This window comes from Mustela erminea, chromosome 5 (assembly GCF_009829155.1).
Source record: "Mustela erminea isolate mMusErm1 chromosome 5, mMusErm1.Pri, whole genome shotgun sequence".
In the NCBI taxonomy this organism is placed as follows: Eukaryota; Metazoa; Chordata; class Mammalia; order Carnivora; family Mustelidae; genus Mustela; species Mustela erminea.
In genome coordinates, this window is record NC_045618.1 from 99,675,683 (window position 1) to 99,693,946 (window position 18,264).

At 43.2% G+C, this 18,264-nt stretch overlaps 1 protein-coding gene across 3 annotated transcripts in view; it reads left to right on the plus strand.

Moving 5' to 3' along the window:
* The first annotated feature begins 406 nt into the window (after positions 1-406).
* Positions 407-18,264, plus strand: part of ABHD12B (abhydrolase domain containing 12B) — a 28,873-nt gene continuing 11,015 nt past the window's right edge. Inside the window, exons 1-9 of one of the 3 annotated variants that reach the window (XM_032344192.1) lie at positions 407-698; positions 5,446-5,573; positions 6,536-6,638; positions 8,765-8,884; positions 11,049-11,079; positions 13,778-13,823; positions 13,931-14,060; positions 14,475-14,512; positions 17,809-17,888. In XM_032344192.1, the coding sequence (XP_032200083.1) occupies positions 637-698; positions 5,446-5,573; positions 6,536-6,638; positions 8,765-8,884; positions 11,049-11,079; positions 13,778-13,823; positions 13,931-14,060; positions 14,475-14,512; positions 17,809-17,888 (738 nt within the window). In that variant the 5' untranslated portion in view covers positions 407-636. Of the gene's footprint in view, positions 699-5,332; positions 5,574-6,535; positions 6,639-8,764; positions 8,885-11,048; positions 11,080-13,777; positions 13,824-13,930; positions 14,061-14,474; positions 14,513-17,808; positions 17,889-18,264 lie in introns of those variants that run through there. The other 2 variants (XM_032344191.1, XM_032344193.1) reach the window with 2 other exon arrangements.

Here is an 18,264-nt window from a genome sequence, read left to right on the forward strand (position 1 = left end):
GAAACGTTTCAAGGTGTGAACTCCTTGATACAGGGTGGGGTTCTGTTCAATGTTGGTAAATAAACCAGTGCCAAAAAGGTGTCAGTTTTGGTGTTAATTGTGTAGCTCATAGCCCTGTGGACAGATAAACCATTACTCAATGGCGGGGATGAGGGGGGCAAAGAGAGAGAGAAAGAGAGAGAGAGGGTGCTGGAGATGGGTAAGCTTCAGAAAAAGGGAAAAATAAAAAGGACAACGTAAAACAAAAAAAAGAAGACGGGTCAAAGTAGAGGAAACCTTATTTTCCTCATGCAGATCTTAGGCGACTGTGATAGCTGGCTTCTGTTTTATGACTAGCACAGTAAGAAATCTATTTCAGTTCAGCACGCGGGGCGCGCGCGCACACGCACACACATGTATAAAATAAAGTAGAAAGGAAATCGTGTGCAGCTAGCCACAAGCCTGGCACACTGGCGTCTCCGGCACAGATGGGGGCGCGGGGGTGGGGGGCGCCGCGAGCCACCGAACCCCGCCGCAACCCGCCCGCAGCCCGGCAGCAGCGCCCCGCGCGGAGGAGGAGGGCGGGCCGGGCGTCCGCGGGGGCGGCTCGGGCTCCAGGCCGCGACTCCCCGGCGGCGGCTCGACACACGGCGCGGGATGGAGACGGACGGGCAGGACTGTGTGGCCTCCTGGTGGGACATGGTGGTGCGGAACCTGCGGTGAGTGCTCCTGGCCCGCCGCCTGGCGCCCGGTCCGTCCCCCAACCCCATCCACGCGCCCGGAACCCGGGGCAGGGATGGGCAGGGTGCATCAGGCGCCCCGCGGTGGTCCAGGGGCTGGGGCTTCGAAGACCCCCAAAGCTCTGGGAGCCCTTTGGGCCGCCTTATCTAGCAAGCCTCTGCCTCTGGAGTCTGAGCTTTCAGGAACTTGGCATCCTTTGGGGGCTTCTGAAATAGAGATTTCCAGAAAGATGGCTCAGGTTCCTACCCCAAGCCTTGACCTTTTCTGCCTTGACCATTTTACTGAAATTCAGGAGGGATTTTAAAGACCAAAAATAGTAATCTATCTTGTACTCTTTCTTAGATGGCATCCTCTTAGGTCAAATGTGTCTCTGTGTAGGTGGAAAAGGATCCCAAGGCCAGGTCCCCCAGGGTAAAGTCCCTTGGATGTATTTAAAGAACATCCCTCCATAATGCTAAAAGTGGATGGTGCATTGAACCCATACCTGTGCCAAGTTCTTACATCCTTTAACTCTGAAATGTCTATATCTATAAATTTTCTTCCTACTTTTTTTTTTTTTTTTAAGTAGACTCTACACCCAACACTGGCCTTGAACTCATGACCCTGAGATCAAGACCTGAGCCAAAATCTAGAGTCAGACACTTAACTGAATCACCCAGGTGCCCCTATTGCTCCCATTCTAAATCCTTGGCTTAAAGGGTAATGTTAAACTACCTGAGTTGACCCGCAATATATTGCTGGTCTCATTTGTGTTGAAGCCTGGTATTGTTTAGAAACCCTGGACTCAGAAGACTCAGGTATCTTGTTTTGTTGGAGCAGGAAGGTGTTGGCCTTTTGTTCACCTTTCTTCTTTATATTCCTTAGTTTTGTTTCTTGCTGATTACAAAATATTCAAGAGTCCCGTCCAGACCAGGAGACTTCACATTGGAATGTCTGAGTGATGAAGACAAAAACTCATATTCTCTCTTCTATTCCTTCTGTAGCTCGGGGCAGAGAGCAGAGAGCAGCTTTCGCCTGGCCCAGCAGTGTAGACCCATACCTCTCTTCTGTGTTGGATCTCAACATGCGTCAGAACATCCTGACTGACACATTCTTAGGCCTTACCTCCTTGATATGGCTGTTCTGGGAAAGCTGGCATGTTCTGCCTTTGTCTTCTGTGCTCCCTCCAGAGTTGATTGCTGATACTTAACATTTATTTGGTGGAGAATCAAACCTGCAGTTCATGCTCTTAGAGAACAACCTGCTTTGTTGATAATGGAGTGGAACATGGGGGGTTGGGGACCCTTGCTTACTTGCCTTACTAAAGTAGGCAAAAAATACGAAATGACTAAAAAACAGGTCTCAAGAGATGTTTCCCAAAAGAATAAAACACAAGCACATTTCTTCATCTGAACAGAGAATTACTGCTCTAATTTAAAATACACTGAGGCAGAAGCACAGACGGAGATCCAGGATCCTGAATCCTTTTGGTTCTTGGAACCAAGTTTGCTTAGATCTGCAAACATTCACAGCTGCCTGTGGGTCTGGGGCTGCTAGAAGCCCAGGACCTATGGTGCTGTATTGTGTGACTCAGGAGAAGAATTCACCAAAACATATTTTCAGTGATTATTTTTTAATGCCTTGGGGATCTATTTATTTAGTTTGTAAAAATTTCATCAGCTGTCATTGCTACTTAAGATAGATGGGCCCGGGGGAAGTCAGTCTTCATTCACCACTGGTTTTCTTCAAACAAGAAACATTGAAAATGTGCTCAGGAAAGAAGCTGGGGGAAGGAAGCCAGTGGGCTAGTTCCTTCTTCGTTGCTCCCCATTCACCCCCAAGTCTTTACATTTCTGGATAGCGTTAAGGAAACCCCCACACGCAGGTTGATAATCTAATTCATTCTTTCCATAGTCCTGGTCATCGCTTACCTTTTGGGCACAAGTTTAGGCCAGGGCACAAAGCCCTGCTCTTGTGGAGCTCACAATTAATTTTCTATTATAATTCAAAAAAGAATATGAAGCCTTTCCCTTCTCAAAGCTACCAATAAGCATTGCTTCCTTTTCCCTCATGAAAGAAATACATTTTTCTTTCAGGGCTCAGTCCTGTGCTAGACATGGTGCGCTAGAGCCCGGGTGATTCTTTTCAGTGGGAAGCCACGACTAATAGCGGGAGAGCCCCCAGAGAAGAGTTAAGGGTCAGACCGAGGCCCGATTATAATGAGTGGGAGGGGCGAAAAGAGAGGAAAGGTCACCTTGGGAAGATCTGTGCAGAGAGGCTTAAAGCAAGAAGGGACACTTGAATGGATGGGAAGGAAGGGGGAGGATTTGGTGGGATGGAAAGAAGGGAGGAGACCATAGATGTAACCTAAGTGCTCGGGGGTTAGTACATGTTGGCCAAATGAATGGGCACCTGGGATGGATGTGTGGTGAGTCTTACCGTTTGGGATAGCTGTCTTGCCAAATGGGGTTAGAGTTGGGCTTCCCAAAGCTGGTGCCTCTGAGCATGAACATGAATGATTTGCCCCATAGCCACTCGGCTTCCAAGGTAGGAATGATCCAGTTAGTTCTGTGGCCCCTGTGGGGTGCTGTGCTATTGGAGCCACAGAGGATCAAAGGGCAGGGGAAAGAACACCAAGGCATCAAGGTGGCTGTTTGATGTGCCTGGCCGTTGGCAGGGATTGGGCTGAAATTGCATCCTCTACCCAAATAAGGTCTATTAGCCACTGGTGACTTTTGATCCCCTACTGATCTAGGGGAAGTCAAATTGACAACCCCTAGTTAAAAGAAGCTGTTGTGCATTATTGATGCTCCCAGGAATCTGGTCACTCTGTTCTCTTCCTGCAGTGCTTCTCACAGAAGTGCCTGGAGCTATTTGAGAGAAGGGTCCTACATGAATTATTCTTTAAAAACAGAAACATATTTCCCTCCACCGTCTCTGCTTCCCAAGCACCCTGCTGCCTTCAAAAGATGACTTAGTAGGAGACTAACAGGAGGGGTAGCATGAGTTCAAGTCAGGAGAAAGAAAGCCTGAGCCAGCCAATGGGAAGGAAGAACTCAGATTGTGTTCAGTTTTGCCCATTTGGGCTTGATCTGGGACTCAAAGTGGCTTCTCTGGGTTTTTATTTCTTCTCTCTAAAATCAGAGCAACGATGTCCTCTCCTTCCTACCACCTTCATGGAGGCTATTTTAAACTATTATGAGAAGATAATTTTCATTTTTTCCTTGCTAATTTTGTGTGTAGGCAGTTGCCTATGTCTGATGTACTTGGAGAGCTACCCACTACCCTTAGCCCACGTCTCTTTTCTGTTCCCTGCAGAATTGCTGGAAATTCATCAGAGATTCATTATCTTCTCCCTTCATGCCTCTTCCAAACATATAAGCACTCTGATTTTTTAGTTATTAACACTTGAGGGAGAATTTTTCTTAGAGGTCTCTCTTTGATGACTTTAGAGTCAGAAGGTTCCCGAGAATACAGGAACAGGAAAGAAGAAGAGGAGGGACCCTAAGGGCCAAGGTTGCAGAAGGGGAGAAGCGGAATCCTGAAACAACTTTCTTGAAGAGCTGAATCTTGCCAGAAGCCAGTTCCTGGGGTTCCCTTTTGCCTGCATGAATGGCAAGTTGCCCTCACCAGGGTGGTGACAGCTCATTGGGGTCACTGGGGTTGGACAGACCTGGGCACGCATGACTCAGCCACTCATTGGCTCTGTGGCATGGGGAAGGTTACCTTAACTTTTCAGTCTCCTCATTTGCAAAGTACAGGTGATAACAGCTATCTTCTTTAAAATGCTCTGGTCTAGCAGAGAAACCAGGACAAGGAAACCATTCGTCCAGCATGCTTTCCAGTCCCACAGACTCATCTGATTTACTGAGCAGTCTTTACATTGACAGCTCAAATCAGAGGGAGGGATTTATTCAGTGCATGAGGTGGACAAAAACCGGAAGCAGGAAGTGGTGACCCTGACTTCCCGTGTCTGTCCTTTCTCCAAGGTAGGAGACCTTCAGCTCTGATAAGAGATGTGCCTAGGGACAGACGTGGCATTAGTGACCCCTCATGGACAAGTGTAACTTGTCTGCTGATGGCTCCTGGTTTGGGTGGTTGGCGTGCCTGGCCTGGCGTGTCCTGTTCCCTGACCAGGCCCCAGCCCTGATGTCGCAGCACCCTCCAGGCACTGCCCTCGCTCCCCATCTTGCTCCTCACAGTCCCTCTTACAGAGACGTCACATCACAAGTGGGGATTTTTTTTCATCGGCTCATTTTTTCCTAAGACCCAGCTGCAAGAGTAGGGATCTGATGGTTTTTCATTCACTGCTTTAGACTAATAATAGTTAATACGTACAGCTAAACTGTGATGTGATTAAAAACTGTGACAACTGCTAAATAGTCTGAATCCAGTTTCCTGATGACTTTGGGGATCCAGCTTTGGTCTTACGTTGGGATCCATTTGAGGAACAGGCTTGACTCCAGTGCACTCATGTTCCCCCACTCCTGTTCTGTCCTACCAAGCTAGTCTCAGCCGCTGGCTGGGGGCTGGATTTACTGCTTTCCTCTCCTGTTCTCCCTTAGGACCCAGTCCTGATCTGTACTAATGGCATGCAATTCTGTAAAACATTTTGCTTAAATGCCAAATTACTTGTAATTCCAGTGTGAGTTTCTGAAATTTTATTTGGATGCTAAGAGAAAAAAAAAAAAACCACAACAAAACTTGGACTGATTTTGAATGCCTTGCTTTTGTTACATCTTGCAGATCTTTTCCACATTCCTGTTCAACACTCGGAAGAAAAATTGCCTCTCTGTACAACAGCTTTACTAGTAAACCATTAAAAGAACACATTTTTCCTCCTCTGATGAACATGCTAATATTTTTTAATTTTTGTAAGTATATATCTGTCATGAGTTTGCCTATATATATATTTTCCCAAAGAAAGGACTTGCTGCACTTAAAGTTACCCGTATGACAATGAAAAAGGCACATTGGCTATAAAATTGTGGTTAGACTCCAATAGTCTGAAACCTATTTCACAGAGGTTTTGGGGTCTAGTGCGAATCTTATGGATAGAAAAACACGGTCTTGTGGTTGGTTTCAGTTCAGAAGCTCAGTTTGAATTAGCTGTTAACAGGGATGCCTCACTGCTTGGTATATTCTCTACTTTTTTATGTTTTCTTTTTACCTATATCCCTTGAAAGAGAAAATGGGGATCTGGGGCTGGGGATTGGTTGTTGAGAGGAATCTCTTCTCCCACGTTTTTTCTGAGTGCGGTTAGTGTAACACAGTCCTAGCGCACAGGTAATGCTCTCAGCGGGTGGTCCCCAGGGGTTTGTTGCTTCAGGCCATTTCATGGTTTATGGCTAATGACTAGGTTTAATTTAGTGGAAAACGTAATGCTTGACATAGGTAGCAGAATACTCATTACTTTCTCCTAGATCCCCTTATCTTTTTAGGGGAATGGTCTCCTTTGTTTTTAGCTGGAGATGAGGATAAGCATGGCCCGTCACACTGGTGCTATTTTAATATCTAGCTTTAGCTGGATGTTATACGCAACTAATGAATCATTGAACACTACATCGAGAACTAACGATGTATGTTGGCTAATTGAATTTAAATAAAAAAATAAAAAATAAAATCTGGCCTTAGAGGTTTTTGTTGTTTTGTTTTGTTTTGGCAACTTTCCTGTGGGCTGTTCCTCATTTATAAAATAGAACACTTTGCTAGGAATTTAACATGGTAGCTTACAATGTAGAAACAGTGTTAACCATAAGACTAATTTTTTTTTTTAATTGTGATTAAGAGACATGGAATTTGGCTCTGGGTTTTGATAATGAATTCTACTTTCCAGTCAAAGCACCATTTCTTGTGGATTTAAAGAAACCGGAGTTAAAGATTCCTCACACGGTGAACTTGTATATCAGAGTTGAACCTGGGGTGATTCTGGGAATCTGGTGAGTGCGCTAATGGACACTGGGTTGCTTGATGGGCATGGTCTTCATGTTACAAGGGCAAGGGTGAGCAGTGCTGGACTAGCTGCCTGGGGAGAGGTTGGTGTTTCGTGGAGTAACCAGGAAGCTGTTCCATATACCTTCCCTTTGTATTGATATTTGACCTGCTTGAATTTGCTTTTCAGTAGTTTTAGCTTGGACTGAGAAGTCTTTTTGGCCCTGTGCTTTAGGTTTTTCATCAGGCCTCAAGGGCCTGGCACTGTCCCACTCTTCTGCTGTGTTTCATGCTGGCCTTCCCACACTGTTCCAGAACAGCTAGCCTCCTGGCTCCCCAAGCCACGCTCTTGCAGAATATGCTCTGTGTGCCACATTTCTAGGTCTCTGCTCCCTCTGTTTGCCTACCTTATCTTCAGGGTCTCAGTTTAAATGGTAATGTGATAATTTTCAGAGAAGCCCTTCCTCGTCTCCCATTTCAGGCACAGGTGGCAACCTGTCCCTTACGGCATTTTCCCCACTGTAGTTAAATAAACGTTTGTGCAATTATTCGGTTAATATTTGTCTTCTTTACAAGACTGTAGCTCTTGTAGGTGACTTTGTTGGTGCATTTTCTTTTTTAAATGTTTAAGAAATATTTTATTCATTTATTTGAGAGAGAGAGTGAGAGAGAGAGAACTGAGAAGGGGAAGGGACAGAGGGAGAAGCAGGCTCCCCACTCAGCAGGAAGCCCGATGTAGGACTCAGTCCCAGGACCTCGAGATCATGACCTGAACCAAAGGTAGCTGCTTAACCAACTCAGCCACCCAGAGGCCCCCTCTTTTTTCTTTTCTTTTCTTCTCTTTTTCTTTCTTTCTTTCTCTCACTGGTGGGTTTTCATTGCTTGGGACAGCATACAAAAAAAAAAAAAAACCCACTCAGTTGTCAAAATCATGAGCATTCTATTATCTTTTTTTTGCTATTCTATTGTCGACATTTTTTGTTTGGTTTTACTTCTTGTTCTTGGCTGCCAGTTTCTTAGTGTCCTGTTTTATATTTCCTTTCCCTGACTTTAAATATGTCATCATATAATGTTTAGGAACCAATATGGGTTCACATAACTTCCTCCTAATCTGCACAGTCCAATGCAGCGAACAGTGTTGGAATTTGAAAATCTTTTTATTTGCTGTTCTTGCCCTGGCTTACCAAGCTGGCTGGGATGCCAGTCCTCTTAGTCCAGAGGCCCTGGGGTTCGATGTCAGCCTTTCTGCCCCTAAAGGGTTGAGAAGCCTGAAGATTTATTATTACATGGTCAATTTTCCAGGTCCCCCTGTGACATGTCATATGGCATTGTTTTATCTTCAGGAGTCGTTCACTGGTTTAACAGGTGGAGGGACTGGAGCTCAGGCAGGTGTTTAACCCCACAAGGTCACTGCTTCTTGAATAGGAGAGCTTAGTTTCATATTTGTTTTCCCCCACCTGAACTGGTCTCCCTTTAAATTCTTTCAGCTTGTTTCTTTAGCCAAACCAATAGCAGATGGCAAATACCTCTTGTCTTTTACTTTTTTCCACTCAACGGACTGGATTTCCATGGACTACACCTAAGAATTGTAGTCTTGGAAGATTAGTGGATGTAGGAGTCAGGAGGACTTAAACAGTAAATGGTTAAAAGGGGTTGTTTCTGTGCACGGGGGAGGGGGGGTAGAAAAGTAGTGATTGTCACTGTAAGATGTTTGTAGTATTATATTTTAATTTTTATCATGTGCATGCGTTACTCAGAAACTTCCACTATGTATATATGTATACTTATACATATATATACCTATCAATGTATGTAATGTATACATTGATAGGTATATATATGTGTAAGTATACATATATGTATATGTATGTATGCATACATATATTATATGTATGTATTATATATAATGTATAATAAGTATGTATACATACATATACCCATATACACATATATGTATATATAATGTACATATATTGTACATATATGTATATATAATGTATGTATAACATAATGTATAAATGTATACCTACAAATGTATATAAATGTATTTGATTGACATGAGGAGGGTTTCAGACTTTGGCAAGGAGAGCAAATTCTGTCTGTACATTTGTTAAAACGTTTCTTTGTTCTTTAGGCACACAGTTCCCAGCTGCCGGGGGGAAGATGCTAAGGGGAAGGACCGCGGCTGGTATGAAGCAGCCCTTCAGGATGGCAATCCAATTATTGTTTATCTTCACGGCAGCGCAGAACACAGGTCCGTGTCTTTGCTTGTTTTTTGTTTTTTGTTTTTTTTTTTCTTTTCTTTTAAGACAGAGGGAGCATTTCAGTCCTGTGGGGGAAGGAAAGGAGGCAGAACTCCCTTTTTGACCCTGTAAATATGCCTCCACATATATTTTTTTCCCCTTTGTTGAAATTTGAGTGTGTTCTGGCAATAGGCTTCTCTTAAAAAAAAATCTATATATTCTGTATGTAGACTAATGTCAACATTTAACTGAAAGGTAGACCAGCTTCCAAAATTCGGATATTGGTTTCCAAGAAGCCAGTGGTTCCTTTAGTCCCAAAGAGTGCCCAAAATAATGAATTGAGCCTACGGACGATGGGAAAGGGAACAGGCATGTGAGGGGGTAAAAGGAAGAGCAATTGCCTTATCGATGTTCCCTCACAGAAGGGCCTGGGGATTCCTTGATTTGGCAGGAGTCCTGTTAATCAGATGTGTGGACTCCCTATGAGAGATCATCTGGAATTCTGACCGTTGCTACTGGGAACCATCTGACTGGTTCTAGTCTAGAAGACTGATGCCTCAGCCCACCCTCTGTTGTTCCCACCTTGCTTTGTCAGGAAGAAAGCCTCCCTGGAGTCTTGATCCCCTCTGATGTGCTGCCAGGCCTCCCGGTGGGCCTGTCATTATGGTGGGTGATGGTTATCAGCTGTGACTGCATGGCTTCAGGTTGGGGGAGGGGTGATGTGCCTCAGAGACCCACAGACAGATCTGTCTGCAAACTAAGTAATGAGCTCTGGAATCTGCCCCTTGGCTCCCTTGCCTATGTCCCTTTTTCTCACTGTCTTTTTCTGTCTTGATGGCTTTCTCAAGCTTTGTCTTTGCACTAGGGGCTTTCCAAAGGTGTCCATTTTAGAATGACATTTACAGAGATTTCCCATGAAATTCAACCTTTTTCAGCACTGTTGAACATTGTTCTGATTGTGCAAACTTGGGCATGGTGTTACAGTGTGTATATTTAAAGGATCATTCGGCTCACCCATTCATGTCTGTCCCTCTGTGTGGATCTGCTGTGATCCCCAATTTACTGGCTTTGGAGTTAGCCCCAGCTTCCTCCTGTCCCCTGCCAAAAGTCTCAGCTGGCTATCAGCAGTACTGAAACAAAAGGAGGCCAAATGGGAGGTTACAGGAGCCTTGTTGAGAACAGTGGTTCTAGACTTGGGAGAAACCCTACAGGGTCCACGAACCTCCTCCCAAAATTGTACTAAAAATTTCAAGTGTGGATACATTTTTCTGGGCAGTGGGTCCATAGCTTTAATCTTATGTTCAAAGGGCTTCATGATGCACTGAAGCTTAAGACTTCAGTCTTTTTTTTTTCTTTTTAAAGATTTCATCCATCTATTTGACAGAGAGAGACCACAAGTAGGCAGAGGCAGGCAGAGAGAGAGGAAGGGAAGCAGGCCCCCCGCTGAGCAGAGAGCCTGATGCGGGACTTGATCCCAGGACCCTGAGATCATGACCTGAGCCGAAGGCAGCAGCTTAACCCACTGAGCCACCCAGGCGCCCCTTAAGACTTCAGTCTTAAAGTTTTTGGCTCTAAGACAAAATTCAAAGGTTTTTTTAAAAGAATCCTCTGCCTTTTCAATCATCCTTGCCTCTCCTTTATTAACATGGTTAGTAGAGAGTAGATGATATGGTTATTTTGGGAAAAAGTGTTTCTTGTACCTCTAGCCTTGCAAGTCTCCTTCACTTCCTCTTGAACTTAATGGCAGAGTCAACTACGGACAGGTCTTGGCTTAATGAACATCACTCTATCATCCTTTGTTCTGAAAAGCCACTTTCTGGAACTGATTTTCCTTTAGCTTCTAAAAGTATCCCTAGAAATTAGTCTGGCTGTGTAGCAGTGAGAGGAGGTGAATTATCAGTAATTCCTCACATGCCTCTGTTGAGAAGCACTAGCCATCTGGGCGACCAGCGCTCACAGAGGAATGCAGCCGCCCTGGGGAGCCATCTGTCACTCCCCCTGACACATCCAAGTGGGCTTTGACACCAAAACCCATTTCCCTTTCTTCTAGTTATTTATTTCTCTAACTTCAAAAACAAATGCTTGAGATCAGATGCCAGAAGCAGGAGAATGACTTTTATTGAATTTGTCATTGTAATTCCTAATTCTTGCTCTCTGTTTTAACCTCCTCCACAGGGCAGCTCCTCACAGACTTGAGCTAGTAAAGGTATGTCTGAAGGGGCTTCAAGTACCCATTTTACATCTGTTTTTTTCTCTTACGGGCTACAGCCATAGATCTTCCTCAGCCCTCAGCGGGGGGATGTACCGAGAGCTCCCAAGGGTGGGACTCAAGGTCCTGCCGTGACCACAGAGCATCAGAACAAAAGTGAACATTCCTGATTCCCCAAACACTTTCATAAATACATTGCCTTCATCACCAGATGGAGTTGAAGACCCTCTTTATCGGCTTTTCCTGAGGGCTGGGGGGAGGGTTGTGAGAGTATATTAAATGTGGAAGTTATTCCTGTGAGAAACGGCCTTTTTTGTGTGTGACAGAGGATAAATACACAGAATGTCTGCTGTTAGAGTCATTCAGGCTCTGGCTTCAGCCCCATAGAAGGTTTTGCATGTGGGATGGTGGCCACACTCCTCTTCTCGCTAGCCTGCTACACAATGGCAGCTCGTTGGGGCGGCCCCTGCTTTTCCGAGCGTGAGGGAGACGCAGCCATGGCTGACTCACAGCTGGTAGCGCAGCTATCTGTTTATCTTCTCCCACACCCCAGTTGGGTAATCTCTCCCTCAGGTGACCAGGCTGCTGGTGCACTTTTTGATCAGTGCTTGTGCTCTGATATTTCCTCCCACACGCCAGGCCAGCTCCCACCTCAGAGCCCTTCCCTGGTATAACAGCCCGAGTGGGGCCCCGCATCCTGCCGGGCCCAGTGTGGCCAGCATCTCCTTCATCCTCCCTCCCTGGCTCAGACAGGAGGCTCCTCCCCTGTGGACTCCTCGCTTTCTTCCCGGCCTTCCCAGAGCTGACTCTGGGGGGTGGTGGGCTGGGTGCGGTTCTGCCTGGGATGATAATGTGTATTAATTTTTAGGTTTGCTTTCCACCCTGCACCTCACTCTTTGCCCTCTCTACATGGGATGGTGGTGAGGCTGATGTCCATGAGAACGTGTGTTTGTTTTTTTTTTTTTTTCTCCCCCACTCTTTGCAAAGCTGAATTGTATAGCCCCTACATGCCCAGAAAGGAAGAATCATAGATTTAGGTGTGAAAAGGAGCCAGGGCATCCTTGTGGTAGTTGGGATGGGAAGGGAAGGTATGATGAGACTTCTTCCTCCAGGAAGATTCTGGATACCTTGTGCCTTAGTCATCATCTCCCACCCTGACCAGACTTCCATAGCCCTTCGTTCTCCTCTTTGGATGGGGTGATTTCCTTTAAAAATCAAGTCTTTGCTATCATGTTGTCCTTCCTCCCTTTCTTCCTCCACTCCCTCTCTCTCATTCATTTCTTTTGTCACTTCAGTCACCCAGTACAGCTGTTTTCAACCTAGTTGTCTGTATCACTTTATATAGTTTTATGTTATTATGATTATATCTATATGTAATTCTACATTGTTGCTCTTTTACTTAATACTGTGTGCATACTATGTTATAAACATTCTTCCATGGTTTTCTGTAGTTACCATAGTTACCAATTTAAAAGGTGATCCTTCTCTATTATATTTGTAGACAATTGTTTATTTAATGATTCCATTGTTGCTAGATACAAGATCTTCCCCCCTAAAATCATTTCATTGATGTTGCTAGAGAAAATTTGAAGCATTTAGTTTCTTCTTCTTTTTTTTGGACTTTTTTTCTTAGAGATAAATTTTTAGAAGTCAGATTTGTTCTCAAGTTGTTTCACCAAGTGGTCTTTCCATCTACAAATGATGCCACAAATGATGCATGGATATTCCCACTTCTGGGGTGCTTAACTGCTCTGTGTCCTGGATCACTGTTCTGGAGGCAAGGCCATTTAAATTGATATAAAAGAGTTTCCTTTAGTTCCTCAGTATTAGCTGAATTTGCATTGAAAGACTCCTGGGGAAACTCAGCTCCCCACATCTGTGCTGTGGCAGGAGAAGCACGGTGTTGGGACAGAAGCAGACCCAGGGTTGAGTCTTGGTTCTGTCTCTAGCCATCTGGGTGACCACGAACGAGTTACTTAAACCCTCAGGACTCCGTTTCTTTATCGCTAAAATGGGGATAATACCTACCTTTAGGGATTATTGTGAGGATTAAATAAAGTTATAGAAGTATCTTCACTGTACATTTTTGTCCCCTCTTCTTTGTCTGTCATTGTAATTCCCTTCATTTAAAAGGACGTCATATTCTTGCCCCGTTTATCCACATGGAACATGGCCATGGTTTCATCTAATCAAGCAATCTCTTTATTTTCGATTGACATTAACTCTTTATCTGTTCACATTTAATATAAATATCTTCCCATTATTTGACTGCCTCTACTACAACTCTGTAGACCTTCTGTTCTCAAGTGAATTCTTAAAATGGACATTTGCTTTGTACCAACTTCAACACTTTCATCTAACGTCATCTTCCAACAGTCCTGAAGGAGCTGAAGGAGCTACTATTCTTTTTTGCTTTTCAGAATACTGTTTACCTCTTCAGATGTTAGGTGGCTCAAGGTCACAGAGCCAGGGCAGAGCCAGGGTGTGTCCAGGCTGTCTGACCTGCTCTGCCCCCCCGCCTCCCTTTTTTCCCTTTGAGTCTGACCTTCTCACATTTGAGGTCAAACAGCAGATTTCATCTATTCCCTGCTTAGGAAACCAGCGCAATGAGGATTATGGAAGTGTTGAGGAGGTTATACCCCCTTTTCAGTTTACACCTTCTAATCACAATGATAACCTCTCCTTTATCATCTAGATGCTGAGCAATGGTGGCTTTCACGTCCTATCTGTGGACTACAGAGGTGTGTGTGAAGAACAGTATATAAAGACTTTTCAATAAGCCGGGGGGCTTTTGATAGCCCTCCTTTTGGAGGTAGTGATACTTGTGCTCGCTTTTCCTTACCACCAGGGTACGGGGATTCCACGGGTGAGCCCACAGAGGAGGGGCTGACCACGGATGCCGTTTGTGTTTACGAGTGGACCAAGGCGAGAAGTGGTACCACACCTGTGTGTCTCTGGGGCCACTCTCTGGGTACAGGGTAAGTGGGGTCTGAAGATGGCTTTTTTGGGGGGGCAGTCCTTGGGGCTTTGGTGTCATCAGAGGCAGCAATGAGCCGAGGAGGGAACACTGAGCTGGGAGCTGGAGCTCTGGTTTCTCTCACATCCCACATGTGGCTAGAGACATTGCCATCTCAGCCTGTTTGTAATGCAGGCGACGGTGTAGCTCTGTGGTTATCTAGGACACTGAAGCCTGTTCCAGAACTCTCTCTGAGAGTATTAAAGGAAAGGATTCCTAATTTAGGGCAAGTGGAACCCCCTGAAGTTGTATGTATGTTCCTACCAGAGGGCCCAGAACTTTCATTAGATGCTCATATCAGATGTTACATTTTGTACTGTTTACCTGAGCGTTAAGTCATTGCTTCACATCTGTACTAATTTTCATTGCTTTACAGAGTTGCAACAAATGCTGCAAAAGTACTAGAAGAGAAAGGTACTCTACAATGCTTCCATGTATCACGTCTTGGCTTGGGGTGGGGAAGAAAAGGTAGCCTACGGACTGTTGTGCGCACTCGGAACACAGAGATACCTAGAGCACCCTGACCTTAGACAGTCTCTGATTGTGTAATAAACCTTCTTTTTTCTATTTAATATAAAACAATAGTTGCCTTTCAAGGTCATGAAACACTCAGGAAGAGTTAAAATCTCCCTTGAAAAACCCTTCTTGTGAAGTAAATGTTCCTGTGGAGTGACTTGGATTATGGGAGAGGAAAACGCCCTTTATGAAGTCACAAGCAGGACTTGCTTTCTGCAGCTTGTCTTTCGTGACATGTATGTCAGCCTTTCCCAGTGTTCTGAGCTCGGCCTGTCTCAGATTCGCTAGAGGTGCTTGTTCTAAATGCTGGTTTCCTGGACCCTAGCTGTTTCCATGAGTTAGAATCTCTGTGAACAGGACAAGGTGATTTCATCAAAATCAAAAGCTTGTCATCTCTTGCTTTGTTTCTTAGGCTTGTCAATACTGGTCAGGCTGAGTTATGTGAACATTTAAAGCAAGTCACCTGCTATCCACAGTCTTAATTAATTATGGAAATAAAGTAGACATTATTTCCTGCTCCTCTAAGCACTCATAGCTCTCTGTGGACACTTCCTGCACAGTGTTGACAATGTTGTATTATCTGACCTAAATTCCCGTATAAATGAATACTTACTTCACTTCTTGGAGGATAATGCAATTCCATTTACATCCCTGACTTTGAACTCTTGCTATCCTGTATTTTACTTTTCTCTATAATACGCACTCCATAAAATGTTATTGCTCTTACCTTATAAAGTCAATATCTAGATTTACCCTTTTCTTTGCTTTTTATTACTTCTCGCATTTCTGGGCTTCCACTGGGGATTTTTGTTCTGCCTATCTATCTGTGGTGAAGAATTCCCTCAGCTTTGGTCTGAAAATATCTTTTGTTTTGTCTTCATTTTTGGAAAGATATTTTCATCGGGCATAGAATTCTTCGTTGGCAGTTACTTTATTTCAACACTTTGAAGATGTTGTCCGTTTGGTTCTGGCTTTCAGTGTTCCGTTGGGAAGTCAGCTTCCAGTCGTCCTGCTGCTCCTTTGAAGATAATTACTTTTTCTTCAGGCTATTTTTGAGATTTTCTTTTTGCTTTGTTTTTCAGCATTTTTACTTTGATTTTCCTACATGTGGGTTTGTTAGCAGTTATCCCGCTTGGGGTTCATAGCACTGTAATAACTCTGGCTTGATATTCACCCATCTTGGAAAATTGGTCATTTATCTTCAAATATTGTGCCTACCCCATTCTTCATCTTCTCTCCCCCAGGACTATAATTATATGTATCTTTTTAGATCTGTTCCCATGTCCTGTATGTTTCCAATATTCTTTTTTGGGTTTTCCAGACATTTTTCTCCTTGTGCTCTAGTTTAAAATTTTTCTTTTGACATATTATATCGTTCACTATGTAATATCAAATTTTATTAGTTATTAAAATTTTAAAAAATACTTTATGATTTTACACTTGCTTATTTACAAGTTAAAGTCCGTATAGGATAATAGCAATATCTAGATCCTTTGATCTATTTCCATTATTTGTTTTTTGTTTTGTTTTTGTAATTTTGGCCTCTTTATTTTATTTTGTATGTCTAGTTTTTTTTTTTTTTTTAAGATTTTATTTATTTATTTATTTGACAGAGAGAGAGAAAGAGAGAGAGAAAGCACACAAATAAGGGGAGTGACAGGCCGAGGGAGAAGCAGGCTCCCCATGGAGGAAGGGGCCTAACATGGGGCTCCATCCCAGGACCCTGGGATCATGACCTGAGTGGAAGGCAGACAATTAACTGACTGAGCCACCCAGGTGCCCCTGTCTAGTTATTTTTTATTAAATGCTAGATATTGTTTATGGAAATTATAGAGATAATTTGAGGGCCTAGGGATAATATTATCTTTTTCCAGACAAAATTTACTTTTTTCCTGAAAAGCAGTTAAAATAGGGGGAAGATCATCTTAATCCTATCAGAAATTAAGCTGATTTGAAGCTGGGCTTTAGTCTCTAAGAGGGCTGGTCCAGTTTTAGTTCATCATTACTCTCAGGGTGTAGTCCTTTGAAGTCACCAAAAGCTTGAGAAATTTATTAGAGTCCTCCTTCTTGTCAGCTTCCAAACTCTAATTTTTGTCTTTTGGTCCTGTGGGACTGCTGAAATTCTGTCTAGTTCTAAGCCTCTAAGAGCAACCACTACTGTTGCTTTCAAAGTTTCAACTGCTTTGAGGGGGAAAAACATCTCAAACTCTCACGGATTTTTTTTTTTTTTTCTTTTGGTGTTGGCTCTCAAAATCTCATTGATTTAATAGCCTTCAGATGCCTTCAAACATATACATATACATACAGTAATCTTCTCTTAGTCCTGGGGGATATGTTCCAAGACCTACAGTGGATGCCTGAAACCACAGATAATACCAAGCCCTATATGTACAGTGTTTTTCCTATATGTGTATACCTATGATAAAGTTTAATTTATCAAGTAGGCACAGTAAGAGATTAATAACAACATACTAAAATAGAACGATTATAAAAATATACTACAAAAGAAGTTATGTGACTGGGGTCTCTCCTAATATAACTTATTGTACTGTACTCATTGTTCTTGTGATGACGTGTCATGATAAAATGCCTCCATGATGAGATGAAGTGAGGTGAATGATGTAGGCATTGAGATATAGTGTTAGGCTACTACTGATCTTCTGACAGTTTGACAGAAACAGGATTATCTGCTTCTGGACTTCTCTTGATTGCAGATAACTGAAACTGTGGATAAAGGGGGACACCTGTGTACATATACAGATACATATCCCCATCTGACACACCTTTTCTAATTGTTCTTAGAGGAGTGTTGAGCAAAACAACCTAGTCAGCCTCTGGTACATTCCTAACCATGGGCTGCAGAATGCTCTTCCTTCCTATAGTACTTTGCTTTCTTAAATTATCCAAGTCATGAAAACATGGCTGTGTCCTAGAAGGTAGTGATTTTCAACTATCATGTACATAGAAATCTCTTGGGGTGGGGGTGCCCACTTAAAAACACACATTCTCACTCCCCTTCCTGAGATTTTGACTGATTCAAGTCTAGTGTGGAGTCCAGGAATTTGCATTATTAACAAGCTTCACAAATAACTTTGGTTCAGGTAGTTCATGTATAGGACCTTGAGGACTCCTTGTTTAGAAAAGGTAGTATTTAAATATGATCGGATAGTTATTTCTTTTTTATTATTTTCAAGGATTCCCAGTTGATGCTCTTATACTGGAGGCTCCATTTACCAACATATGGGTTGCAAGTATTAATTATCCCTTGTTAAAGGTGAGTCTCTGAACCGTCTTCACAAGACGTGAACGTGTAGGCGATTTCCGCACACTTACGTTTATTAACCATTTTCTTTTCTTAACTAGTATTATATATTTCTAAGTTATTTTTTACCTGAGACAGGTTTTTAGCCAGCTGCTATTGAAGGAGGGCACAATGGCTTTTGGATCTTGTAGTTCTTCTATTTCTTCTAATAGGTTGAGATAATGGCTTATTAAGAGCCAAAGCTTTTTTCCCCTCCTCTTCATTTAACTCTACCTTTTATCATGTAGTTTTTAAATAGACTTGACTTAGGTTAGTTCATTATTTTTCCCTTTTAAAGTGAAAATATGCCTCTCCTATATAATTTTTAGCTCTATGATTGTCAGCCATA